This window comes from Neurospora tetraspora, assembly GCF_033439725.1.
Source record: "Neurospora tetraspora strain CBS 560.94 chromosome Unknown B0H65scaffold_8, whole genome shotgun sequence".
NCBI lineage: Eukaryota > Fungi > Ascomycota > Sordariomycetes > Sordariales > Sordariaceae > Neurospora > Neurospora tetraspora.
The window spans coordinates 2,196,649-2,222,917 of NW_026944390.1; the positions used below are offsets into that span (position 1 = coordinate 2,196,649).

At 53.3% G+C, this 26,269-nt stretch overlaps 8 protein-coding genes across 8 annotated transcripts; 5 read left to right on the forward strand and 3 right to left on the reverse strand.

Moving 5' to 3' along the window:
• Nucleotides 1–58: 58 nt before the first annotated feature.
• Nucleotides 59–3,172, reverse strand: B0H65DRAFT_478839 (S-adenosyl-L-methionine-dependent methyltransferase). Its single transcript, XM_062827505.1, has 3 exons — nucleotides 3,003–3,172; nucleotides 2,650–2,867; nucleotides 59–2,571 (listed from the first exon to the last, which is right to left on the reverse strand). Exons 1-3 carry the CDS (start codon nucleotides 3,123–3,125, stop codon nucleotides 255–257), a joined length of 2,658 nt encoding a protein of 885 aa, XP_062677853.1. The 5' UTR covers nucleotides 3,126–3,172; the 3' UTR covers nucleotides 59–254.
• A 61-nt stretch (nucleotides 3,173–3,233) lies between these two features.
• Nucleotides 3,234–5,424, reverse strand: B0H65DRAFT_478841 (uncharacterized protein). The gene has a single exon (XM_062827506.1). It carries the CDS (start codon nucleotides 5,338–5,340, stop codon nucleotides 3,559–3,561), a length of 1,782 nt encoding a protein of 593 aa, XP_062677854.1. The 5' UTR covers nucleotides 5,341–5,424; the 3' UTR covers nucleotides 3,234–3,558.
• Nucleotides 5,425–6,148: 724 nt separating this feature from the next.
• B0H65DRAFT_321902 (uncharacterized protein) lies at nucleotides 6,149–7,779 on the forward strand. Its single transcript, XM_062823418.1, has 2 exons — nucleotides 6,149–7,330; nucleotides 7,661–7,779. The coding sequence occupies exon 1, from the start codon at nucleotides 6,359–6,361 to the stop codon at nucleotides 7,304–7,306; it is 948 nt and encodes a 315-aa protein (XP_062677855.1). The 5' UTR covers nucleotides 6,149–6,358; the 3' UTR covers nucleotides 7,307–7,330; nucleotides 7,661–7,779.
• On the forward strand, nucleotides 7,648–8,427 carry B0H65DRAFT_435666 (uncharacterized protein; the record flags this gene model as incomplete). The annotated part of the gene is made up of 2 exons (XM_062825204.1): nucleotides 7,648–7,823; nucleotides 7,875–8,427. The coding sequence occupies 2 exons, from the start codon at nucleotides 7,648–7,650 to the stop codon at nucleotides 8,425–8,427; spliced, it is 729 nt and encodes a 242-aa protein (XP_062677856.1).
• Nucleotides 8,428–11,871: 3,444 nt separating this feature from the next.
• On the reverse strand, nucleotides 11,872–13,567 carry B0H65DRAFT_434926 (uncharacterized protein; the record flags this gene model as incomplete). Its single annotated transcript, XM_062825166.1, has 3 exons — nucleotides 11,872–12,051; nucleotides 12,111–13,277; nucleotides 13,439–13,567. 3 exons carry the CDS (start codon nucleotides 13,565–13,567, stop codon nucleotides 11,872–11,874), a joined length of 1,476 nt encoding a protein of 491 aa, XP_062677857.1.
• A 728-nt stretch (nucleotides 13,568–14,295) lies between these two features.
• On the forward strand, nucleotides 14,296–15,540 carry B0H65DRAFT_321953 (DNA-directed RNA polymerases II 24 kDa polypeptide). Its single transcript, XM_062823419.1, has 3 exons — nucleotides 14,296–14,660; nucleotides 14,738–14,820; nucleotides 14,913–15,540. The coding sequence occupies exons 1-3, from the start codon at nucleotides 14,568–14,570 to the stop codon at nucleotides 15,439–15,441; spliced, it is 705 nt and encodes a 234-aa protein (XP_062677858.1). The 5' UTR covers nucleotides 14,296–14,567; the 3' UTR covers nucleotides 15,442–15,540.
• Nucleotides 15,541–16,874: 1,334 nt separating this feature from the next.
• On the forward strand, nucleotides 16,875–18,501 carry B0H65DRAFT_321965 (uncharacterized protein). Its single transcript, XM_062823420.1, has one exon. The coding sequence runs from the start codon at nucleotides 17,353–17,355 to the stop codon at nucleotides 18,316–18,318; it is 966 nt and encodes a 321-aa protein (XP_062677859.1). The 5' UTR covers nucleotides 16,875–17,352; the 3' UTR covers nucleotides 18,319–18,501.
• A 4,697-nt stretch (nucleotides 18,502–23,198) lies between these two features.
• Nucleotides 23,199–24,996, forward strand: B0H65DRAFT_434749 (uncharacterized protein; the record flags this gene model as incomplete). The annotated part of the gene is made up of 2 exons (XM_062825151.1): nucleotides 23,199–23,533; nucleotides 23,598–24,996. 2 exons carry the CDS (start codon nucleotides 23,199–23,201, stop codon nucleotides 24,994–24,996), a joined length of 1,734 nt encoding a protein of 577 aa, XP_062677860.1.
• Nucleotides 24,997–26,269: the final 1,273 nt, after the last annotated feature.

Consider the following 26,269-nt stretch of genomic DNA (forward strand, 5'->3'; position numbering starts at 1 on the left):
ATCACTCCGTTTGGCAAGCACGTCACAACATTCAACGTTTCCGAATCCTAGAACTCGATTTGATCGAACAATAAATGCATTTCCCCAGTGAAAAACCTATGAAACCAGTTCAGCTAAAAAATCACTCTCTATCTAGTAGACGTTAAAATGCTGAAGTTTTATCTACCCATCCACAGCACACACAAGAAAAAGGTCCTTGCTATTTCCCTTTTATGCCAGAAAATTACGCCTCAACCAGAAGAAAATCAACAAAGTTAAGCAGTGGGCTCCTCCTTCATAGAGACGTCGCCCTCGGCATCCTTAACCTGCTCCTCGGCAGCCGCGGGAGCCTCCTCAGTCTTGACCTCCACAGGGGTCTCGATCTCCTCGGCCTTGACCTCCTCCTCGCCCTCCTTCTTCGCCTCAGCACCCTCCTTGGGGGCATCCCTCTTGATACCCATGTTGATCAAGGGAGTAGTGTCGTTGTAAATACGGAGCAACATCGCACTGCGATCCTCCTTGGGCAACATGAGGTTCAACGACTGGAAGCTCTTCCACAGAGGGAGAGCCATGTGCTCGTTGAACTCCGGGTCATCGCCATCAGGCTCGACGCGGAGAACGCAGCATCCGAGAGCCAAGTCGCGGACGCGCTCGCCAATCTCATCGAGCTTCTGCCACTCGCCGTTGGCGATCTTGGGGAACATCTCAATGAGCAGCTTCTTAAGCGTCTCCTTCTTCTTGAGCACGACGACGCGCTCGGGGCCGACGTAGCCGTGCAGGATGGGCATGCCCTCGGACTGGATGCGCCAGCGGCAGACCTCGGCCGAGGGAGCATCCTGCTTGACGTACATCTTGACACCGCCGTGGATGAACTTGACGCCGCGGCCCTCGTTCATGACGAGGATGTCACGAACAAGAGCGCTGGTGTAGTAGATGGCCTTGGCGGGCTCGCCGGTGGCGTTACGGATCATGTAGCGGTCCGAGGGGAAGCGGGACGAGATCTTGTAGAAATCGGCAATGTTCTTGATGACTTCATGGTCGGCGGGGAGGTACTTGAAGGGCTCCTCATAAGGGCCCTGCTGCTTCTGCTTGCGCTCTGGTTGGGCCTCACCCTCCTTGGGGGCCTCCTTGGGAGTCTCAGCAGGGGTCTCGGCGGGGGTCTCGGCGGCCTCCTCCTTGACAGCGGGCTCCTCGGTAGCAGGAGTCTCCTCAACCGGGGCAACCTCCTCAGCCTTGACCTCCTCGACGGGCTCAACGGGAGCCTCCTCAATCACAACGTCCTCGGTCTTGGCAGCCTCATCGGCCTCAGTCTTCTGCTTCTTAGCCTCCTCTGTGCTCTCGGCCTCCTCCAAGGGGCGCTTAGGAGCTTGCTTCTTCTCCTTCGGCCTGATCTCCTCGGGCTTAGCCTTGAACTCGGCCTTCTTGTGAAGCACAGTGATGAAGAAACCACCGGTATCCTGCTGGTGAGCGTAGACGCGCATGCACCTCTCGAGAGGGAGATCGGCGCAAATGTTGCCCTCGGGACGGGGGAACATAGACTCGACGAGACGGCTGGGGGTAATACCGTCCTCGGTGGACTTTGCGTGATCCTCAACCTCCTGCCAGCTGTTCCAGACACGCCCGGACTTGTCCATGATCTGCCACTTGCGCATACCGGGCTTGCGCTGGAGCAGAGGGAGCTGGTCGGCGCAGTTGACAATCTCGATCTTGTCAGGACCACCGCAGCGCTCGATCGCGGCGGCGACGACGGACTCGTTCTCGACGGGGTTCATGGAGCAGGTGGAGTAGACCATGCGGCCACCGGGCTTGAGCATCTGGAGAGCACGCACGAGGATGCGGACCTGCGTAAGGTGCAGACCCAAGGCGGCAGCAGGAGCCCAGTCCTTCCAGAGATTGACGTTCTTCCTAAGGGTACCATCACCGGAGCAGGGAACATCGGCCAAGATACGGTCGAACTTGAGGTAGTTGGGCTTGGTAGGGTCCTCGGGGTTGGGTATCCTGAGGGAGGGGTACATGGTGGCGTCGTGGTTGGTGACAATCATGTTGGGGGAAGAGAGACGCTTGAGCTGATGGATCAGCATGTGGGATCTCTTGTAGTCGGCATCGTTGGCAATGAGCATGCCGGTAGCTCTGCCGTCGTCGCTGGGGTCAGCCTCGAGGCGGGCGGCGTCCTCATCGGCGCTCTTGATCTCGTCGACGGAACCGCCGAACTGCTTGATGACGTGACGGATTCTGGCCTCCTCGCCGCGGTGGATCATCTCAAGGAGCTGAGCGGCCTTGCTGCCGGGGGCGGCACACATGTCGAGGACGGTCATACCGGGACGGAGATCCATGAGAAGGGGAGGAATCATGGAGACGACCTCCTGACGGGAGATGTTGCCGACGCTGGTCTCGGAAACCAAGAACTTCTGGAAGGCCGAGAAGGGAGGGAACTTGCGGACCACGTTCTTGGGGGTGGTCATCCACCAGGCGAGCCCGTCGGGGTACCAGGGCACAGGCTTGGGGGGCTCGACGATGGCGCCATCGTAGGTGATTCTGGTGATTTCGGGGATGTAGCGGGTCTGGAGGAGGTTCTTGACGGCGAGAGCGTGTCTGTGAAAAAGAAGGTAAGCAATTGGATGGAAGTAATAGACATGAGACGGCCAAAGTGCCGGGTCAAGGTGACTGTACCCCTTGGAACCGCAGAATCTGAAGCTGTTGGGGAGCTCCCTCTTCAGGGCAGCCCAGAACTGCTCACGCTCCTCCTCGGGGAGCTGGAGTAGGTCGTTGTAGTAGCGTTCGAGCCTGTCGTTCTGCTTGACGACCTCGGGGTATCTGGTGTAAGGCTGGTGACCTCCACGGTTGTCATCACGGCTACGCTTGCCGCCACGGCCACCGCCACGGCCCTTCTGTCACACACACACACATCGGTCAGTATACGTTAGTCTTGGAAGGTGAGAATTGCATCACTACAGCAATAGGACTGGAGCATGGCAAAGTCGAAGAGGATCAAGTGGAAAAGAAAAGCCGGTGATAGCACGTACTCTGAAATTACCACCGCGACCCATGTTTGAGAGATTCGCAATTGAGGATAGATAGCTCTGTCCGCTTGCGATACTCAAGTTCGGTAACCGGAGTCGTGTTGAAGGAAGAAAAAAAAGTGACATGCGGCAACGCCAGTCTCTGTCGCGTGCAAGTCGAGACTCCAACAAAAGCCGTCGCCGCAAACTTATTTTGTGGGGGTGGGGGACTAGGGATTGCGCTAACCGAGGGATCTTGTGAACTACGTTTTTTGATTGGTCATTATTCTACATGAAGCTATTGTAATGGATCCACTATGTATACAAGCTAACCGGGTAGGGCTAGCGGAATTGCTTCCATGGATGGTTGACGTTGCTTATCAGTAATTGCTGATAAGAAGTTAAGGGTCCAACCACCAAACAGTGACCGTACTAACTGCCGGTAGGTTGCACCAGGTCAGAAGTTGGTACATATAGTTACTCGGACAACTGCGTAGAAGAGGGATTGGGTATCTCATGCTAAAGCCTTGTGGGGTTTATCCCAGCTGTGGTTGTAAAAGACGAGAGCTTGTGAGTTTGTTCAACCATCCAACAAGCCGACCGTCCAGTGAACAATCCTCTCCACGCCGTGACCATTGATGGCACTGACGGGAATGGCTTCCACGTTCTCAACCCAAGCACCTTGGACGCCGCTAGGATGGGGCTCATCACCACGTGTGACAGCCGCACAGTAGTTTCTGAGCTCCATGAAGTTGGCCTGAGTGTCCTTCAAGTCTCCCTTGGTGGCTACCACAAACCACGGCTTCCCTGCGATGGACAACCCTGCAGGTTCGGCAGCAGATGGCGGATAGTCGGCCATGCCGTTCGAGGCTGGCCATCCACCTGACATGCTCACATCATCAATACCGGCCTCTGGACTCCAGTCAATCCTCGCTGCGCGCTCCCGGTCAGCCTCTTCATCCTCGCGCATTTGCGCGTACAAGCCCACCTCGTTCCACAGCGCCTTCAACGCTTTCACAGCATTGCCGGCACCCAGGTCAATGACGAAGGCGAGCACACCAGCACGCTCGACGTGACGCAAAAAGGCGATACCGAGACCCTTGTCGAGATGGGCACCCTCAATCAGACCCGGGATATCAGCGACAGTGAACCTCGTTCGTTGCTCGACTTCGTCCGGCGCACCAGTGAGAGCAAAGGGATCATCCACAGGAGCATCGCTGATTCGCTTGTAGCTCTTTACCGAGGGGCGGCCTTTGTTGTTATCGAGCACGACGGTGCCGATATTGGGTTGTAGCGTGGTGAATGCCCAGTGGCCAACACGAGCTCGGCTATTGGTCAAGGCGCGAAGGAGGGTGCTCTTGCCGGCATTGGGTAGACCAACCAGACCAACATCGGCAAGGAGCTTGAGCTCGAGCTCGATCTCTAGAGTCATGGCCGGCTCTCCCTTTGTCGCAAACATGGGCCTTGGCCTGTCCTTGTTTGCGAAATGGGGATTACCCAGTCCACCGAGGCCACCTGCCGCCAGCAGGATGGGCCGTGGTGTAGGACGGTTCAGGTCCAGATATATGGGTGCTGGCGGTTGTTGAAACAGTCGGTCGCGACGGGGCAGTCGTGGCAGTTCGGCGCCGACTCTTCTGGCCTCTGACGAGGAGATGCCGGGGTACAGCAGCCATCGGTCGAGGTCTGGGTTGATGGGCGGCTCCTCCTCTACTATCGTTCCTTCTACCCCTTCCTCCTCCTCCTTTGGCGCCTCAACAGCAGCGGCGTTTCGGAAGTCCTTTTTCCTCTTGCGCTTGTACTTGGCTCTGTCGATGAGTTGCCTCTCGCCTTCGGGGTCGTCGCGGCTGATCTCGGTAACGACTGTTCCGACTGGTACAGTTATGATGACGTCCTCTCCGCGCTGTCCACCCTGAGCGCTGCCCTGGCCATGCTTTCCTCGACCAGCGCGAATATGCCTCCTTCGTGCCAACTTGTGTAGCGAAGTCTCGCCGTGGACAGCTTGGATGTAGACATTGCCGCCATGGCCTCCATCACCTCCGTTCGCCGGGCCTTCGGGAATGAACAATTCTCTGAGAAAGGATATACAGCCGTTGCCACCGGGGCCAGCGTAGACGTTCAGCTTGGCCTTGTCGGCAAAGTATGGGTTCGAGTAGTCATCGGGGGCGGGATTAAGTCTCGATTTCGTCTCGTCGTTCTCGGGGTGCTGGGGGTTCAATGTCGCTGTGGCGTCTGTGCTGCTGTAACGAAGGTTTCGGGCGAGGGCTAAGCTGGCACGGGGCACACTTCCGGCACTGGTACGAAACAATGATGGGTATAAGAAGGGCATAAGCAGCCGGGAGCTATGAGCACAACGAGACGCCATCTCGAGCAGGACAATTGACGAGTTTTAGGTTTCGGTTGTTTGCCTCCCCGGCCGCCAACTTTTTGGATCGCGAGTCCCGCTCCCGTTAGCGCGCGCCGATAAGATAAGAAGCCATTATGGAACATTTCCAAGAGCCACTGCGGGGAGTGCATGGCAGGTGGATTTGGCTAAAAGTCTTGGCAAACAGGGGCCTTCTGAAGTTGATCTGATCGACGCTCGGGCGGCGGCTCCCTGAAACACACCAATTCCAATGGCGGGGAAAGCTGAGTCCGGATGATCGAAGGTTTCCCCACCATTTCAAGCACTCCCACTCCTCCTCGTCTCCCACCCAACAACACTCCCCCAATTATTCTCTTCACATTCCGATCAACTTTTGTCTCTTTGCCATGTTGCCATCTTCCGTCTCGGCCACCGCACGGCTCTGGCTCCGTCGCAAGTGCGCCGCACCATCACCTCTCTGTCTTCAATTGGAAACCGGATATTCCATTGTTTCCTTCCGACTTTCTTCTCAATTGGAAGAAAAGGCTCTCAAGGGCTACGCTACAATGCCGGCGGGCTGACATGCAGCTGCTGCTCAGCTCACTGTGTCTGATATGAATAAGGAAAACTACGGTAAAACCTGACGGAGGCGGCGGCGGCACTGACAACTCACTCACAGCATAGCATAGCATCAAGTAATGCAGCACAGCACAAGTGAGATGTCCACAGTCCCCTCCGACCTGACCCCAATTCCCCAGCCTCCCCATCTTTTGGAGAAGGGAGAATGGCAGGATGGATGGATGACAAGTCGATTCCCGTTGGACAGTGTCTTTCAGCTACATTGGTACCTCAGGATCCAAGGTATCCATAATCCGGCTGGGAACCGAACCTCATCTCATGTGGTTGTGCATGAAGAAGGGAGGAGAAACTGGAAAGGGGCAAATGTCAACACACACAGTCGGCCGGATCATGAGGGACTTTGCATGCCTACTCGGGTTAGAGAAAACGCCAATCACATATTTTCTCTGACACTTGTTACATGCTTTCTCACGGCTTTCGGTCTCGGGTAGGACATTGTGTCTTGGCCTCTTTTCCGTTGCCCGTTGCCCGTTGCCCGTCTCCTCTGTTGTTGTTGTTGATGTTGACATTTTTTTTCTATTTGACAGGGCAACGGGAACTGTTCTCCTCTTGCTCTTCTAGATCGTCTCAGGACTATCAACACTGCCTATCATATTCTTGTCAGATATCTGAATACGACGCGTCTATCCTCTACGGCACTGCCGGTAGCCAACCGGTCTTGTTGCCCGTCACCCCACTGTCAGTCAGTATTCCGAGTTTCAAGACGCTGATAACCTGGGGGATCGTCTGCTGCAAGAGTGCGCTGTCTTGCTGCTGCAAAGCGAATCATCCGCCACCACCTAAACAGAAAGGGTCGCAGTCTTGGTCCGACCAAGGTCTTCAAACGACCTCGCCTCCAGTCGGGAAAACTGGGTCCCGGAACGGCCACGCCGTCTTGGACTGGTCGACGAGGCATTGGGCCGCTGCAAGCTGCAGACCACTGCTGCCAAAGGGGCCAAGCGGGCCCGCATTCGAGCCACGACAGTTCCAGAGGACAGACCTGAGACTGGAGTGCATTGGGAGTGGCATGGACTGGCCATTTTGCCTGCCCATCAACACTCTCTTGCTTGATCCGTCCGGACCGTTCTGCTGCTGCACGGAATCCTCACTCCTGGCTCCTCTTTTCACCTCTCACCCCTCTCAACTCCTGCTTCTCCTCCTTCTTCTCCCATTCATCAGTCGTGTTTTCCCTCATCCTCGTTCGCCATCTCATCCTGCACACTGCGTGGTCGCGCTGCTGTGGTGTTTCCCCTCCGGTACCTTGTTGACTTACATACATACTACCTACATCCACATACATCCACCTGCGGATCCGCCTGCTTGCTCACTTCTTCCCGCCTGTGCTGCTTGCCTGCTTCTCGTTGATTGAGTGGAATCGACTTTGATACATCAGGTCAGTGAATCTGCTGCCTTATCCCTCGACTGAGAGTCTTGTCTTGTACTCCCTCACACCAGCTTCATAACATCCGCATCTTTCCCCTCCTCTCTCTGCCTCTTGCTCTATCTACTCTTAGCTGCTTCATCATCAACCTTCTCTACCTCGCTGCTGCTGGGCTGGTCCCTTTGTCGGTCATGAGAAAGAGCGTGAAGTTTTCAACATAGCAACACATACTCTGTGATAGAAGCAGCAAGATCTCTTACTCCACTCCTTACTATACCAAACTCGGAACATCACACCACTCATCGCCTCATATAACACGACACTAAACAATGTACTCGGTAGAAACCTTCCAACAGTCACAAAAGTCAATCGTCAGGATGGATCCCGATTGCGCTATTTGCCATGCTCCGGCAACCGTTGCCTGTGACTGTGAGGCCAAGGGCCTCGAGATGGCCGTCAAGCAGGCTGAGGCCCGTATGATGCAGTCCATCTACAACGACATCCGGTAAGTACATTCATCTGCTTGTCCCTAAGAACCATGCTAACATCCTTTTAGATCATGGGTGCGAGCTCACGCTCAAGACTACATCCTCGATCACTTCCGCCAGTTGACTGAGCGACGAAAGACGGCACATGCCACACACCTAGACCGCATCACAGCTCACGCCTGGCAATACTACCAGGCACCACCTCACCCCAATGAACTCGCCAACGCCCAAGCCCAGTTGAAGCGCGGCATCGACGAGGACTGGCAGGCTTCAGTACAACGATACCCCGAGGTGCTCGAGTACTTCTACAGCCTGGTCGAGTTGACGCTTCCGGATGACGGTGACGCATCTGTCAAGGACCCTCCTCTCAATGCCCTTAGTGGACCCAGGAGACTCAGCACAAGGACAGCACCCGGTGCTCCAGCAACTGTGGCCAGCGGCCGCAGCATGACCTACGACAGAGAGATTGCCCCTATGCCCGCCATGCGACGGACACCGCCTCCTATCGAGCCAGTCCGTGGAAGTGATAGGCGGACACCAGGACCAAGGGAGCGCAGACACTCTTACCGGGCACCATCACACCCTGGACCGCCAACATACTATCCTCAGCAACCATACTAAACGGTTAGCAACCTCGACGACTTAACAACACTACGTTCGCTTGAAAACGATTCCCTTTGTCATCACTTGTCTTATCCTCCACGAAAACCAATACCCATGGCCTCGACAAGGGGTCACACATCTACAGCATGAGGATTTTTACATACCATTCTTGCATATCACGGCCGCATTATTGCATATCACATTTTGGGAAAGCGGCGGCGGCATTTGTTCTCAAAAAGTCAAGTACACGATTACAAACATCTTCTCTGGAACTCGGGATGGAACGGAACGGAACGGAATGAAACGGATGAATGAACGGGTTTTACGGATGGTCAATGGGCGGTTGACTCGGTGTTCAGGGAATCGTAATCGTGTTTGAACTTGAATTTTATTTCTTCTTTTTTTCTTCTTGGGAAGGACTGGGCTGGCAGGCCTTGGTTTTACTCATGATTGGGATGATGATGATGGGATACCTCACGAAAGAAACAATTCAAAACGAACATCAAAAATGGATGGGCGGAATGTTATGATGGGATTGGGATATGATGACGATCTCACCTCATAGACTGGTGTACCTCGAAGGGACATATGTCGCGGAGGAAAGATTACGCCTTTGAACACGGAAGCTGAAAAAGTATAGCGCTCAGGCAGATTACTCGAGGAGAAGGTAATTCACTCACTCCTCACTCAATGGATCAGATCTTCTCAACATGACTGCTTTCCATCCTTCTCATGGTGTAGTACGCATGATGTACGCACCGGAGGAAACTCGGTCATCGAGATCTAAAATCTAGATGGACATCGCGCCGTTGTCTTTCGTGTTCCTGCCACGAACCTGTCTCAGGAGCCGCAGTATGACGATCCTATTCTCGGTGAGGGTCACTCACATGATGAAGTCGTGATACGGTTCCCGTATGTAGTTGATGCATATACCGCTAGACTGAAAATAGGGGATGGTTCGTCATACCCTACACAGACAGAGACATCCAACATCAAGTTCTAGTATTTCTAGGTCTACATCATTCAGAAACTGACACGCCTCGGACGGAGCGATATCGCCAGATCCTTTCTACTACAGCATGAGGATTATCGAAGATCTCCCATTTCTAAGCCCTATCCAATCATATTCTCAACTTATCCTCCTTTTCTCCTTTCAAACTATTTGTTGCTTTATTGTGAAGTCACATCTCCTCATGACCACCACTATCGCACATCAAGAGCTGGAAGGATGGAGGTTGAGAGAGTCAATCGACCCAGAAACCATAAACCAGAAACCATAAACCAAACAGAATACACAGCTGCAGCGGAAAAGCATGCGGAAAAGCAAAGAGAAGGACCAAGGACCAAGCCACCCAGCCACCTGATTCTTTGCTTTGCTGCCGGTAGTGGCCAGTGGGTGATATTCACCCACCCGCTCCGGCGGCACCGATCTCGGCTACGAACAGTACTCACACCACTTGCGGCTGGACTGCATCCCCAGCCTGACCCAAACTTTTGAAACACTGAGAGACAGCTTGATAGATGCCCGATGGCCCGATGACGCTATATCCCGTCTTCACGGGTATTCGTCCGTCCGTCCACCCGTCCGCTTCGCTTCCATTTGCCGGTTTGCTGGGTGCCGTGGTGAAAATCTGGATCCCGACGAATGGAAACGTGGGAAGAGAGATACATGTATAGAATACCACGGAAGGTGCGTAGAATACGACCATACCCAACGTACCGAAGAACCAGGCCACAAGTATTCACACTTTGGATCCAGCTCCCAGAATATGTATCCATACCCCAGACAGACACGTAATCCTCCACAGACACTTCCACACACCGCATGTATATCGCGGTTTGATATCATCGTCTCCCCAGCTTTTGTTAACTCTCTGTATTTGCTACCGGGCTATCCCATTAAGAAAACCGATACCGACCAGTGACCACGATCTCACAGCTCTCACAGCCCTCGTCAGTACATACCAGCACCAGCACCAGCACCTGGTACCTTGCTCCCCAGCTACCGGTTATCGGCTATCCAACCAGCCAGTAGTAACTCTACCTACCTACATATATCCAGATCAATAATCGATATCAGACACCCATTGGATGCACATCATGCACATCATCACGGGGTAAGGGTAAGGTAGAGCAGGTAACTTATCTGTCTACGTATGGGGGACATCAAAATAAGCCCTTGCCCTTGCCCCTATCTCATCCTGGCCCGGCCCTTTGGATCCAAACGAATAAGAATTCACGACATGAGAACCAGTACCGTGACGCCGGGAATTGGCGTGATCCTACACGTGTAGATACCTACCTTAGCATGGGGGAGATATGGGACGGAATCCACCGCCGCGGTACGTGCTCATGGGCATGGGCGGGCAGTTTGCACTTTGCATGGGCACTCAGACGTTGGGCCGCTATCGGCGTCTCTCTGTCTCTCTGTATGTGTCTGTGGCTGAGAGCGTCAGGTGCTTTCTGTTGCTGTCACCATACTTGCTTAGGTTGTATCAATGTTGTTTGTTGATTTACGCTATTTGCTTTCCGCTGGCAGCACAGACAGTCGGGTGAGTGTACTCTATTTCAGAACACGAAGACACTCGTAGATAGGTAGCTATAATTTCTCGTTGACAGCTGTCGTTGCGGTGTGCACTGAGGAAGGATGATGGTCGTTGATATCTGCAAGAGGCCCACGAGCAAAAGGGGGCGGTTAACCGGGTGACGGGAGAGGACAGGCAAGCAAGGCAAGCAGCCCGTGAAGCAAACATCCAATGGCACTTGACAGGCAGGCAACATGGAAGAGTGCGAGCGTGGAAGATGGGTATCAAGTCCCTCGCGTTTTCTCACTTTCGTATCTAACCTATCTCAGGGAGTCCTTTCAAATGTTCTCATCAGTCTCTTCCATTCCCAGTCCTGGCCGTTCCTTTTGTTTCGGGCCTACGATACCTCAGTTTGTGTGCTTTCCTTCTGTTATCAGCTTCCCTGCGTTCGGACACGAAAGACCACCATCAGAAACGTCACCTCCATACCGAATACGTTGGGGAGCAAGGTCGGACGAGTTCAGCCATTAAAGTCTTTTTGCGTTTGAAGCTGAAGATGTGTTAAGAAAACCATCCCAGATTTTGAATTCCCCAAGATTCCCCCTTTTCTTTACCCGGATGAAACATGCTAACAACATTTGAGAGAAGATATGGAGGGTAATGATAACTAAGAGACCACTAAGGCAAAAAAGACGAATATCGGGGATATATATGTGAATGATAATGTGCCGGGATAGATGCGCACAACATCTGACACGGGTACAAACGTCGCTGCGGGCAATAGACGGTGGTGGTAAAGATGAAGAAGAGGGATGACAGGACCCAAATACCCGCTTAAACTGGCAACCTGAACCTCGTCGGAGTCCTGGTCTCCCTCAAATCATGCTTTCCCAGAAATCAGAGAACGAGACGATCTGTGACGTCGATGGCGTGGCTTCTATGCCGAAGCCTCGACAGCCTCAGTCTTCTCCTCGATGGTGGCACTCTGGACACCCTCGGTGACCTCCTCGACGGCCTTGGTCTCACCGTCGGCCTTCTTGGGGGTAGCAGAGCCGGAAGTCTCACCGGCCTCCTCAGCCTCGAGGCGCTCAATCTCCTTCTTGGCCTTCTCGATGTTCTGCAAGCGGCACTGTTAGCAACGTTTATATCAACAGGAACAAAACACGATTAACATACCTTGCGAGTTTGCTCAGGCTGGTCGGCCTTCCACTGCTCGAGCTTGGCCTTGGTCTTCTCGACGGCAGCAGGGATATCGGCAGCAGCCATGGGGGGCTCGACACCGATGAAGCTGCAGTCCTCAATGACCGAGGGAGGGAGGCTGAAGGTCTTGCCGGTGGCGACAGGGGCGGCACCGGTGGGCTTCTTGGCCTTCTTGCCCTTCTTGACGGCAGGGAGGTAGTCGTCATCACGCTCCTCCTTGCGGACGAGCTTCATGCCCTTGAGGCCAGAGTCGTCAACCTTGCGAAGAGCCTGGGCACCGAGGCCCTTGTCGGCAAGGAGAGGAGCCTTCTCGGCGACCTCGTGGCTGGGGTCGAAGTACTTGAGGAGAGAGTTGGCACGGCGAATCTCCTCGAGGTAGGCGGGGTCAGAAGCCTCGGCAAGCATCTTCTGAGCACGCTCCATGCGGCGCTCCTTGGCGATGCGCTCACGCTCGGCCTGCTGTCTCTCGCGAGCCTTCTCGCGCTGCTCACGCTCCCACTTGGCGAACTCCTTCTTGGCGCCGTAGTACTCATCCTTGAGCTTCTTGATAGCCTGGTACTTCTCGGACTGAAGCTGCTGGAGCTTGGTGCGCTCGTCACGAAGGCTGGAGAGGTTCTTGTAGGCCTCGTCCTGCTCGGCCTTGATGGCGTCGAGCTCAGCCTGAAGCGTGTTATACTTCTCGCTGAGGGCCTTAGCTTCAGGGTCCTCCAAGCTGTCCTTGATCTCCTTGATCTTGGTCTTGAGGGTGTCGATCTGCTTCTGGGCATCGTCGAAACCAGCAAAGCTCTTGCGCTGCTTGCGGAGGTTGGAAATCTCGGCGAGGGCCTTCTTCTCATCGACGAGCTTCATCATGCCGCCGTTAACCTCCTTCTCCAGACGCTCAATCTCGCGGTCGAGGTCCTCGGTGGACTTGAAGTTAACCTTGCCGCGAGCAGTCTTCTGCTCGGCAATGCGGCTGCGGAGCTGCTCATCGAGACGCTTGATCTGGTCGAGCTTGGAAGTGCGGGCATTCTTGCCGCCGGCCTGCTGCTGACGGATCTCGTTGAGCTGGGAGATGAGCTCCTGGCGCTTCTTCTGGGTGGGGCTGGGCTGGTCCTTGTTCTTGCTAGGAGCGGCGAGCTCAACCTTGGCCTTGACCTCGTTCTACATCAACGACATTTGGTCAGTCTGGCGATGTCACATGGCAATTGGAGGCAGCAGCCAGGTGGGAATCTGTGGACGGTAGGGTGCATCGTGATCCGCGATCCATCTGCGTGATGCATGCTCCGACTCCACGGTGTCGGGTAGATACACTGGGGACTCACGTATTTCTTCAGGGCATCCTGATACTCCTTCTCGGCCTGAGCGAGCTTCTCGTTGAAGGCATCCTGATCAGGCTTGCCGGGCTTGGTGGTAGCCGCAGGGGCGGCAGCGGGGGTTTGCGACTCGGCCATTGTGTATGATGTGGTGGTTGCTGGAGGAAAGAAGGAAAGAAGAGACAGATGGACGAAAGGAAGGGAATGGTAAGATAAAGGAGGGGGACCACTGAGCCAAGGGCAGGCGTGGGTCGGCTACAACTGAAGTAAGGCAGTGCACGCGACGTCCGAAGACCGCTTTCGGGTCCTGTAGGGTGTAGGGTAATCGCTGCTACCTAGGTATGTATGTGGTTATAGTGGAACATGGGGTCCAGACTGCCAGACCGTCCGCAATTGACAATTGAACGGGAACCTTTGAAACCTCAATTCAGTCGCCAGTTCCCCAAAATGCGGGCCCTGAACTTCCCAAAATTTCCAAAATTTGTCCCGCCCCAGGCGTGTCGTGTTCCAGATCCGCAGATCGTGGCCTTTCCCGACACCGTCTTGGCCTGTGCGCTATGTGCGTTGGATGCTTGGACGATGATGATTGGTTGAATTGGCTCTCGAACGCCAATTCACTTGCCGAGCGATGTCCCTCAAGTCTTTGAGAACGAAACGTCGGCGAGGGAAGAAATGATTTCTTGTGCTATATGTACTAGACAAGAAAGATAATGTTTGAATATCCTGTGATTCACGTCCTAACTCCGAAACCAGAGCACGCCATCACCGAACACAGACTTCAACGAACAATCAGAAGCCGACCAACGGACATTGAAGTGCAGCACAGACCATCTGCGCGCTTGATGTCCGACAGGGGTGAAGGCAACCTCATTGTGGACCCTTTTCTTATCGGCCGGCGTGGAAACCTGGCCGGGGAGTGGGCGTTCAGATCAATGCGGCCACGCCACTGGTCTTTTGCGACACCCACCCTTCCCGCAATTTTTTGAGAGCCTTTGTCCTTACAGCCTCGTAACAAGCTATCAGTCCACCACAAGCCATCCACCATCGCCGAACCATCTCACCTGCGCAACCCCCACATCATCACCACTCCGCGACGACAAAACCACACGACAAAAGATTGCCAATACACACAGCCAAAATGGAGGACGACAGCAGCCCCACCAGCGCCTCCAAGGAAGTCTCCCGCCTGTGGAGAGCCTGGAGAACTGTTCACGAGATGGTTCAGGACAGGGTACGCCATCCTTATCGCGCTTGCTCAACGCGCCATCACCCACCATGTTTCGACTTTATCTGACGCATCAACTGTAGGGCTACGAGTTGGCAGAAGACGAAGTCAAGATCTCGCTCGAGCGTTTCAAGGCTGAATACACGAACGAGGATGGAACACCAAAGTGAGTTCCCCTCCATCATCACCACCACTTTACGCGTCGCATCCGAACCCAAACAAGAGAACAACTAAACTAACATGACCACATCAAAACAGCCGCGCCAAGCTCCAATTCTCCGCCCGCCCCTCCGAAGCCATGATCAAAAAGTTCACCGCCCCTCCCACGCCCTCCAACCCCAACCCCGTTCCCGAATGCGGCACCATCTGGGTCGAGTTCTGCACCGAGAAGGGCTCCATCGGCGTCTCGGTCATGAAGAAGTTCGTCACGCACTGCTCCGACAACAAGTTCAAAGCCGGCATTTTCATCACCGCCGTCCCCCTCTCCGCCCAGGCCCGCAAGGTCATGTCCGTCACCTCGCAGTACACCCAGGTCGAGTGCTTCCTGGAGGAGGACCTGCTGGTCAACATCACCCACCACGAGCTCGTGCCCAAGCACGTGCTGCTGTCCAAGGAGGAGAAGGCCGCGCTCCTGAAGAGGTACAGACTCAAGGAGACGCAGCTGCCGAGAATCTTGAGCAAGGATCCGATTGCGCGGTATTTGGGACTCAAGAGGGGCCAGGTGGTCAAGATCATTCGTGTGTCGGAGACGGCGGGTCGCTATGCTTCTTACAGGCTTTGCGTATAAGGGGGGCGCGCGCGTGCGTGCGTGCGTGAGTGCGTGAGAGAAGGGGTGGTTGCGTGCGGCTGGGAAAAGCTGGGCTGGCGGGCTGAGCTCTACACTGATCCATCAAAAATCCCCTCTTGGTTTGCAGCAATCCGACGAGTTTTACTACTACTACTGTCCGGTCAGCGCGGGTCTGGTGTGGGAATCAGAGAACTCGACTATAGGGCGACTGGATAAATAAGCCTTGGGAAGAGAGACGGCCAGCAAGCAGCAAGAAAGAAAGCACGGCAGCAGCACCAGCGGACAAAGGGGGTTCGGTTGTGTAATACAAAAACTTGGGCGTTTTTTAACCATTCTAGCATTATGGGGGATACAGGGAAATCAGTTTCTGTTCTTTCAAGAGAAGAAAGAAAGGCGTTATGGAGTGTGGCTTTTGTACGTAGCTTGAGATACCGACAAGAGAATATCCGAGCTATCATGATGAATTTCGAAATGGGAGATATCAGAGCAATTTGGATGTTTTTTTTTGCTAATGGGCATATGCAGCACCGAGTATAATATGTCAGGCTGCTCTTTTGAGCTAGAAGTGCCCCCTGACCTATCTTCAACATCCAGGACCAACAACTAGAATTGTCAACGTCATCCGCGGTAGATAGAATTGTATACCCGCAAAAGGCCAGCATTGCATTGACCATATTCAACGACACCCGTTAATTTGGCTCATATTCTTAAGCAGTTTTGAAACCTAGATTTCTGGCATATGATCCTCCAGATTTCGAAAGCCCTGAAGAAGATCTTGTCCGGTAGATGTTTGACTTCGGAGTTCCCTCAGGTAGACGACCAATCTCCACCACATCCCCTTTGACCACGACCAACACACGTTTTCGCCAAGAGAGAAGTCGTACAAGATATGACTATAAAGTGCTACTTGAATGTATTAAAAGCATTTGTTGTATAAGCCATGGAAATTGTTAGCAACCATAACACATCATTGGTCGAAAAGTGATCATAGCAAGAAAGTCCGTTGGTCTCAGTCAAAGAGATTACCATTATTCTTCCTCCTTAACACCTGAAGTATTTCAAAACTACCAACCTCTTTGGGAGACCATTGAACGTGATGGAGGCTCAGTTCATCCGATTCGTCATCATCAAAGCGTAGCTATACCAGGCCTGCGCAGGCGAGTGCGGGCGAGAACTACCTAGCACCGGGCCGTTCCTTTGTAGGAGGAGGCTGACGTGCTCTTGGGGGGTGGAGTGCGGCGTTTCTGCTAACTTAAACCGAGTTCTTGTCAAACCCTCAAGCTCTTTTTGCAAGAATCGTAGTCCTATCGAAATATTGCTTTTGATTACTTGTGAGCTTCTTTCAAAGGAGCAAGCACCTTGATGGTTGGGGGTTGTATGGGGCAAACGGCGGGGTAGGCCGATCGAACTCCGTCATCGCAGTGTGGGGTAAGACATTTCAGCCGTTGGCGGGATCGGGGCCGTATGTCATCATAGCAGCCGCGACTTTTGTTTGTTTGTCCTACATCAAAACTATTCTTTCCTTCACTAAATTGCTTCGGTATCCTTCAAACAAACATCGCGACTGCCTTTCAGTTCAGTCCTTTGAGTTGGCCAGCATCACTGGAAGCGTGGCCGTCAAAACCACGAGGGCACTGCAGACTTCAATACCCGTTCTCAATCACCACCGTCATCGATGAATAGTGGCTAGACTGCCTCTGAACAACTACCTGAGACTCGACATCACATCTCGCTCTCTGTCAAACAAGACCTGTCTCTCGCCAACAGTCCAGTCTCGCTCAAAGGATCTCAAAAACATCACCACCGAGCTACACCAAACCACTCATCAAGCGCTTCCTCACAACCACCTGACCGACTTCAACTTCAGCAACCACCAAGACCAAGTCAACAAAACTACCAACCACCACCAAAATGTCCACCTCAACCACCGCCACCGGCAGCCACCCTCACAACCGCCAACCCTCCCCCTCCACCCCACCCCCCTGGCTCTCCCCCTTCCTCTCGCACCTGACCTCCCTCCCGCCCTCCTCTCGCTCCTTCACCCTCTCCACTCTCCACCCTTTACCACCCACCTTCTCCTCCACCAGCACACCCACGCCCTTCTCCTCCACCGTGCCCGTCCTTCCTCGAGCGCGAACATGCATCTACCGCGGTCTCTGGGCGCAGCTTCCCGCCAGCGACAAGAACCCGGCTGAACTGAACCCTTCGGTGTACGAAAGCGACCTGCTCACCTTCACGACGGATGCCAGGATGGAAAAGAGCGCGGAGATCGTTGATACCGCTCCTGCAAAGGAGATTGAGGAAGGGGGAGGGATGACGGGAGGGGGAGGACCGGTTGAGGCTGTGTTTTGGATCGAGTCTGTTAAGGACCATGAGTATCCATCAAACAAAAAAGAGAAGAAAGTGATGACGCAGTGGCGCATTCGCGGGTCGGCGTGGTTGTTAGGTCCTGATGCCGACAGCGAAGGAGCGGCGAAAATAAGGGAGGTTTTGCGGCAGAGGATGAGGAGGGTTCCCGGCAAACAGAAAGAAGATGAGGAGGGGTGGAGCTGGAGTAGGGAGGTGACGGCGCACTTTGGGAACCTGAGTCCGGTGATGAGGGGGACATTCAAAGGGCCGCCGCCGGGGCAGCCGGTGGCGTTCCCACCCGGAAAGGGGGAGGAGCTGGGGCAGGAGGTGGAGGATTTGCAGGATGCGGTAGCAAGAAAAAATTTTAGGGTGGTGGTGATTGTGCCGACCGAGGTGGACCAGGTCGATTTGTCGGATGCGAGGAGGCCGAGAAGGTGGCTGTATTTGTGGAGGGGGAACAGTTATCAGTCGAAGGAGGCGGGCGGGGAGGTGGAAGGGGAGTGGGAGAAGGTTGAGGTTTGGCCTTAGGTGGGGGGAGAGTGCGGTTCGTGACTTGACCAAGCTTACGGGTGTGTTATCACCAGAGGAAGTTGGACGTTATTGAAGGAAGGAATGATGAATAGTCAACTTGCCATTTAAGAACGAATTACAGCGTGAGAGAGACCAAGTGTCTAAAGTTGATGAGAGAGGCCGCGCGGCTGGTTCGGTTTCTCTCTTGTCTCACTGTATCTAGAATTATCAATCGGGCACTAACTCCTAAGCAATATTATCACCAGTCAGTAGCGCATCAATCTCATGCTCAGTGTCGAAGAGCCATGATGCAAGTTTCCTTCAGCTATAAAGTCATTTTGGCACTGGGGTCGTTTCGAATGAACGTGAGGCGTCCTTGCATTGATGGCAGTCCGGTGTACACCCACTCAAAGAGCTACAAGCACTCTCGGAGTCTACACCGTCAGAGAGTTGATATTTGTGAGCAATAACATGTGCAGTCAGCTCATTAACACCGGATCAGAAAGAATGGCACACTGGTCATGGAATCATCGCCAAACGAGGATACTTTTTTTGAGTCTGAACCACCGAAGGACTTATACGACCGGTCAGAAAGTGCAGTGACCACCCACCAGCAGCTTTGATGACGACGACAATGTAACTAAATATTCCTCCCCCTTCGTGACGCGACCCAAAGTGCTCTTGTATCAATTATTCCTTCATCTCCTGTCAACACACGCGTCGCAAGCCATTTATTTCTCCGTCACCTACCTACTTCACCACCCCTTGTCTCCATCCTTCCGCCACTTCCCGTCACCACCCGTCACCAACAACCACCACGCATGTGATTGTGATACCCCCATCCCGGGCGCGCCACCACTTTAAGCCCATTCTGTACACAGTAACTCAATATACCGACAGAGCGTTTTGACTCGTCAGAGTACGTGTGTGTACGTACGTAGGAGATATGCGTGTGAATGCGTGGGAATGTGACACTTAATATAAAGAAAATGCGCTGTAACTTGCAATTTGGTTTCCAGTATCTGGTACGGGTCTAGGGCGTTGAGTTTTCCGTCCCGAGGAGACGGTAACGGTCTGTCGGGTGTATGTATGTGTGTTGGTTCACTTGAACTTGGCTTGCTGCATTCGTGGGTTGGTTCCGAGGCGGGATCCGGGACGGGATAATTCACCCAAGGGAGAAGGTAGTTGGGTAGCGAGATTTCGGGTTGTTTTTGTGTAACAACGGATAGGTGGTAATGGTGACGGTGACTTGGGAATAGGAGTGCATGCGACTTTTGCTTTGTGTTCTCTTATTCGTGGGTAAATGCAAAGGAAACCCTGTGTAAGAGTTCAGGGAACATGGGAAGATGCCGCTACCAATATCGTCAACGTTGGTTTGGCAAGGCGGAAGAAAACCGCCTGAATCTTGCATCGACAGAGTGGTGTATACTAACCAAGTTGATGGGACAGCCTTTATAACGACCGACGGGAGGTCTGTCGGATTAGGGGATAGGAGACCTTTGGTGATCAAAGGATGCGATCCCGTAGCTCTCGTCAAAGTGGACAAGCTGGCCGGATCTGCGCCGCAATGGCACACTTTGAAAATCCCATCATCTTGAAGCTTATTGCTGCTTTGAGTACAGTATTTCGTCTTGCTCCGCCCGCTCTTCCGGATTAACATTCTCCATCGTACAGTCTAGCATGTTCGATCATCCACGGAGCTGGGAGTACACGTGTAACGGGGGTCAAAACCGGCTCCCGGGTGTGCCAAACGGTTGGGACTGTCCATTCGGACGAGACACGGGAATAGGGGAAGGGGAGCAAGCATCATTTCGTTTGTAGTGGATAAGGAAAGTCAGAAAAGAGGAACTCCTCTTCACGATGAACGAGGAGGGAGATGATGCTGGAATTAATAAGGATGTGTCCTTGGTACTCATCAGACGTTAGTCATCTGTAGCAGATCTACAGCCCAAAAAGAGGCCCAATATCCATGACCAAAAATAAAACGGAAGAACCTCCGGTCTGTTGTGGATTTCGTTCAACGCCTCCATGTCTCAAAGTTGGTGACACTGACAGAAAACGGACTTGATAAATGGGGCAGTCCCCTAAACCATTCTGCAACGAGCTTTGTGTGATGATAGCAGGAGCATAAAGAGGCGTGGGAGGCAGACGGGGGAAAGGGATGGGAGATACGAGTTGGGCTAATCAAGGTGAGGTTTCACCAACCTTGCCAATCTTTCTGGGCAATGTTCCAATCGTGTAACCGAAACGCGGGTTGTCGCATTGCGTCAAGAGAGAAGGAGAAAACTCACGAACAGTTAACTGCATTGAGCGTCAAAAGAGTTTTGCATTTTGCATTCAAGTTTCTCACAGGCGGTGAAAGAAAAGTTGGAAAGAGAGGAGTGAACATTTGGTGAAGATTAAAATGGGCGGAGTATAGGGTGGAGACGCCTGGGCAGCTAATGCACCCGTGCGCGGATCGTAAAGCAAGTGATCTCGGCGTTAGCTCTCGGTGACTTGCCTTCTGGGCCAGACCAATCACAGGTCCTGACTCCCGAGGCACAACTGTGATATTACTGGTAATAATCGATATGGGGTTCAACGTGGCTTGATTGTGTGTGTGTGTGTAAGACTGGCTCTGCAGACTTGAAGCTCTGGCATCTGGATAAAAATCCTGTATATCCCAGTCCAGCTGGGCACGTGCACGCCCAGTGGATCCCCTGGCCTCTGACAACAACACCGAGTGAAAAGGACAGACTCACGAGCTTCATCATCTTTTATTCCAAGGTGGACACACTTCCTCGTTCACACGTGGGAATATCGATTTCGGCCTTGTGTGTTTCAAAATCTGGACTGCCGAGCAGAGTTTAAAATTGAACCCTTTCCACTTCTCTTGACACCGGAACGAAGCTTGATAGGTAGGGTTACGACGCGAGTGGGGGTGCTACCGTGCGTTATTAAACGGTACGGAGAACTCCCTGTTCTTGGCTGCTTCAGTCGGACGGTGGCCGGTGTCTTTTTTGTCTTTTTTGACTTTTGCGAGACCCATCCATCCGATGCTATCCCGCAGTGCACTGACGCTGACTTGCGCAATTGGCAATCTACCACTGCGGAATTGATGCCGCATATGATTGACACGACACTCAACCTCCCAGATGATGATTTGCATTGTTGCTTTCTGGACACGAGGCAAAAACGGAGTCTTGGTCTAGTCGGCAAGCATGATGGCATCAACGGCACTTGTTTTGTTGTTCACAAGCCCTAAAGAGGAGACGGCGATGCGGATGTTATGCTCCTCCCGCCTCCCGCCCAGCGCCAAGACTGCTACTACTGTGTAGACTGGGGCCTGGATCGTGGAAATTGCGATGCTAGTGACGGACTCCTGTTAGTCTTATCTCTCTTTCTCTCAAGCTCTCCCGATTTCAGGTAAAATCAGCGAATACCGTTGCGCTATCACCATCACGGCTTAGAACCTACAGGTAGCCGCCAAAAGCACCGGCGCTCATTGCCGCTTCAGATCCATTCGCTAATTCGCTACGTTGCCGATTCGTTCGTTCGTTACTTATCACCAGGAAAAGCAAGGGGTGTCCAGGTCGCCATGCACTCCCTCATTATTACACTTGGCAAAATGGTGACATGCAAACCGCCAAGAGTGAGCCGACCAGGAGCGCCCTGATAAGACTGTTTCACTCGCACTCGGATTACCTTGACCATGCTCGGTTTCCTACTCCGAGTTCAGAGGCTGATATCAAGTGTGTTGCCCTGACGTCGTTGCCCAAGTGGGCAGGCGCCTCGCAATAGGAAGCTCGATTACCAAACGGGATGACGGGATTCGCTACCAAGCAGCAGGTAGTTCTCTAAGAGCAGCAGGGCAGGCTGGGGTGCTGGTCATCCAGTCCCAGGTCATCATATCAGCAAATAGAGGTAAGGATTGGAGGATGAGACGCAGGATTGGGGAGAGGGGAAGTCAAAGTTCCATTGCATTTACACAGTACTTGGCCTCTCTCCTCCCAAATTTGCCCACTCACCAACGAACCCACCAGCCTCCTCCTGCATCACTCCATCAGGTCACATCAAAAGTGACCCGCACCCACCTCTCACCCGACCTTTTAGTATCAAAAGATACAAAGGTACTTACTGTTTTGGCCCCATCTCACTCTCAGCTGCCATTGTTTGAATTTCCAGTCCCACCAAGGATAGGCGGATCGACATTGCTTTTCGGTTCTCGCTTCAACTTTTCCCACTCAACGACACTTGCAGGCTCTGCCTCGCTTCGCCTCTGACAGCCCTTGACGAAAGGTCGTCTATCTATCCTTTCCAGCCCCAACCTTAGCCTTTTACCTTCTTCTCCTCTTTTCCCACAATCTCCATATCAACAAACGACTGAGATAGCTTCTTCAAACCTGTCAACCAAACAAAGGCATTGTCTATCTCGGACCACATTTCAATACTCGATAGTGTCTACATCCTCGTCATATCCTTATCCTCGGCGACGAAATCAGAGAACAACCATAGCATGCTCATACGAGGACCGCCACCACCACTAAACGAAACCGAAAACTTTATATCCACGCTTTGCGACACTCAGTTCATATTATCGTCGCCGAATTATTACACAGCTGTACATCCGCCTTGACATCGTCTCGTCCGAAAAGTCTTACGCACAGATCTCCGTCATCCGAACTCTGAGACGCCATCGGACGAAGAAGGACCATTAAGCAGCAACCCAGGAGACAGCAGCCTAGAAGTCTAAAACCACCACCCGAGTCAGATCCAGGAACGCCGTTTCAGCACCACAGTCAGCCCTGTTCACGGACCATTTCGACTCAAACAAAACCCTCGCATCGGGGTATACCATCTTCTCCGCTCGTCCCTCTCCGGAGGATGACGGGCGGCATGTCCCGGGTGCCGCCATCACTATGACTCTTTACTCGGACCCTCCTCCATGGCGCGCCTTCAGCTCCGACAAGCCGACCTTGCTGGTATGTTGGTGGATGACCATCTTCTGCGTCGTCCTGATCCTGCTGCGCGTGTGTGGCCGCTTCGTCCGGACCGAGAAGCTGTTCAGTGAGGACAAGACGGCCGCTCTGGCTTTGGTGCCGTTGTTACTGCGCATGGGTTGCGTCCATTTTATATTGGTTCATGGGACAAACAATGCCGATCTTTCGTTTGTTCGGCTCTCGGAGGACCAAATTAGGAAAAAGACAATAGCGAGTGGCTTGGTGCTGCTCAGCAGGGTGCTTTATGCCTTGACGTGAGTACTGGCTGAGACATGGCGCTCATTGTTTCTTGCCCGAAACCTCACTGACGGTCTGCAGGCTATGGATTCTCAAATACGCCATTCTGGAATTCTTCAAACGGCTCAACGTCAGCTGGGAGCGTTCGTATGAAATAACCCTCGTCTTCATTCGGGTCACCCTCGTCACCACCTTCGTCGCCGTCATCATCTCCGACCTCGTCGAATGCCGGCCCTTCCACATGTACTGGCAAGTCCTTCCGGACCCTGGAGGTCAATGCCGCCAAGGCTACGCCCAACTCATCACCATGGCCGTCTGCAACATCATCACCGACCTCCTCCTCGTTTTCTTCCCCATCCCCATGATCATCCGCTCCCAAATGAGCCTGACCCGCAAGATCCAGCTGGTCCTACTCTTCTCCCTCTCCCTCGGCGTCGTCGGCGTCACCGTCTACCGCGTCCCGCACATCATCCGCGCCCACGGCTCCCAACAATCCCGCTCTTTATACGCCTCCGTCGAACTGCTCTTCGCCACCGCCGCCTCCAACGCCCTCGTCCTCGGCTCCTTCGTCCGCGACCGCGGTGTCAAAAAGCGCAAGTACAAATACGGCTCCATCGCCGCCGGTTCTCTCGAGCGCTCCCCCGGCTCGGGTCCCGGCGGGGGCGCCCCCAACGGTGGCCGCCGCCCTACCCTGCGTCACTGGGGTTCCGACGAGGATCTGGTCCGCGACGTCGGCTACGGCGTCAAGCCCGATTTGCGCGAACGGCTGATCCCCTATTCGGACGGAAACGGCGGCGGTTATTACACCCCTGCCCCTATGGCCCAAATTCACCACCACGACCGCGATGCCATCCACTCGTGGGATTTTCCACCATCTTCTTCATCCCAGGCTCGCTCCTCCGCCCGTAGTGATGACTACCTGATGTCTATGTCAGGCCAACCAAGCCAACCCGGCTCGCCGCGCAACACTACCCACAACGACCTCCCCATCCTCTCCTCCCCCCGCCGTGTCTCTTTCTTCGACTACGGCGGTCTTCTCTCCGACGAACCCACCCGCGGTCGACGAGGATCCTCCGCTTCCACCACCGTCGAGCCACCGCGCCCCAACACCGTTCCCGTGCCCGCCATGCCCGCCAGTGCCAATGGCTTGCGCCGAGGATCGGCAGCGTTGCTGCAAGATCTGGGAGGGTTTTTATCTCCATTGACGAGCAGAAGGAGTTTGAGTAGGGGACGAGGGAGGAGCAGGCCGAAGAGTACGAGTGATTTGGAGAGCATACCGCAGATGGGAGAGAATGGGGAGGGTGATGAGCTGCCAACGTATTCGTCGGAGGAGAGAAGGCTGAGGAGGTTGGGGCATGGCCAAGGTCAGGGACACGACTTGGAGTTGGTGGATGCTGGTGGGTTGTTGACGAACTTGGGTGAGCCGGTGAAGGAGGTGCCGCTGGTGGAAGGGCCGCCGAAGAGGAGTACGACGCAATGACACTGGCGTCTGTGAGGCACCTATAAGGTGTTTTGGCTGCCTCTTGGTCGGCATCGACAGGGACGAGAAGAGGGTGAGGCAAACGAACGCAAACGAAGCAAATGATCGTGATGAGGGAACCTAAGGACACCAGGACACTAGGATGGGATGGATCGGTTGGATAGAATGGGATAACGGGATGCTTGCTTCATGGCCCATCCAAGGAATACACACACGTCGTACCAATGGGTACGGAAGGAACAAGGTCTATTAAGCCTTAAGAGGAGAGACTATACCCTGGGATAGGAGACGGAGGTCGTTTGCTTTTTTTCACATATACCACACACGCATTACAGCACTGAGCTGAGCTTGAGTTGAGCACCGAGTACCTTGCAACTATATACCCCGGCGACCTTTGAGATGTCGCCAATCTTGTTTTTTTCTCATTATCTTTCTTTTGTTTAACTGAGTAGATAGGCCATATACATGGTGATGTCGAATAATGACATATATTCAAACAATCATATTATCCATCGATCTTCGAAAGTGAATAGTTAGGCATTTTTGGTGGTGTAGATTGTCTCAATACCTACTTTCCTGACTTCGTAAGTCAGGTCTGAACTATCATTCCTCTCTCACAACGTCCTTGAAATAGGGGTTTGTATTTGTAGAATTGTCCGCACTGTAGCGTTGAACACCAGTACTACTTTTCCCTTCGTCTTCGGACGGTAGATCTAAACTAATGAGCAAGGCAGCCGCTGCTGGTTCGGTTTCTCTCGCTCCTACATCTATCTATCTATACATGACATTCTCCTCACACTAACAGGTAACCAACCCCTAAACAATATTTAAGCAGTTCAGTTCTCCCGACTCTTCCGCTTACCACTGACGGAAAGTAAATGTTATTCGCATACGACCGACCATAGGCGCTGGGAAAACTCCGACGGGATCCCGTCAGTCCGATCTCCTCTCGATAAGTAGGTCAGTGGTCGCCAGACTAGTAGTCGGATCGGTGTTGACGACTGGCGAATCAACCTGGTGCTTGTATGTTTTGGTTTTTGCTCCCTTTCTTTTTTGTTCTTGCCGTAGTGGTTCGCTGTTGACAGATGGCAATGGATAGTTAGTTCTTGATAGGAAAGCGTTGGTTGGTTAGTATGGCAGCTCCGACTTCGTTCACAAGAGAGGAAATTATCAACCCTTCACCCACAGGGATCAGAGAGCCAGCACAGGTTAATAACTGCCGCTGGGTAAAAAGCAAAACGCAGAAAGGTATGCAACAAAGGGCAAAAAAAAC

What these genes read in the sequence shown, in the direction of transcription:
- B0H65DRAFT_478841 (XM_062827506.1), bottom strand. Translation starts at nt 5,340, where the DNA reads ATGGCGTCTCGTTGTGCTCATAGCTCCCGGCTGCTTATGCCCTTCTTA.
- B0H65DRAFT_321902 (XM_062823418.1), top strand. Translation starts at nt 6,359, where the DNA reads ATGCTTTCTCACGGCTTTCGGTCTCGGGTAGGACATTGTGTCTTGGCC.
- B0H65DRAFT_478839 (XM_062827505.1), bottom strand. Translation starts at nt 3,125, where the DNA reads ATGTCACTTTTTTTTCTTCCTTCAACACGACTCCGGTTACCGAACTTG. An exon ending in GTCGCGGTGGTAATTTCAGA is followed by an intron (nt 2,868 to 3,002) that starts GTACGTGCTATC and finishes TGTGTGTGACAG; the next exon opens with AAGGGCCGTGGCGGTGGCCG. An exon ending in AGATTCTGCGGTTCCAAGGG is followed by an intron (nt 2,572 to 2,649) that starts GTACAGTCACCT and finishes TCTTTTTCACAG; the next exon opens with ACACGCTCTCGCCGTCAAGA.
- B0H65DRAFT_321953 (XM_062823419.1), top strand. Translation starts at nt 14,568, where the DNA reads ATGGAGGACGACAGCAGCCCCACCAGCGCCTCCAAGGAAGTCTCCCGC. An exon ending in ACGAGATGGTTCAGGACAGG is followed by an intron (nt 14,661 to 14,737) that starts GTACGCCATCCT and finishes CATCAACTGTAG; the next exon opens with GGCTACGAGTTGGCAGAAGA. An exon ending in AACGAGGATGGAACACCAAA is followed by an intron (nt 14,821 to 14,912) that starts GTGAGTTCCCCT and finishes ACATCAAAACAG; the next exon opens with CCGCGCCAAGCTCCAATTCT.
- B0H65DRAFT_321965 (XM_062823420.1), top strand. Translation starts at nt 17,353, where the DNA reads ATGTCCACCTCAACCACCGCCACCGGCAGCCACCCTCACAACCGCCAA.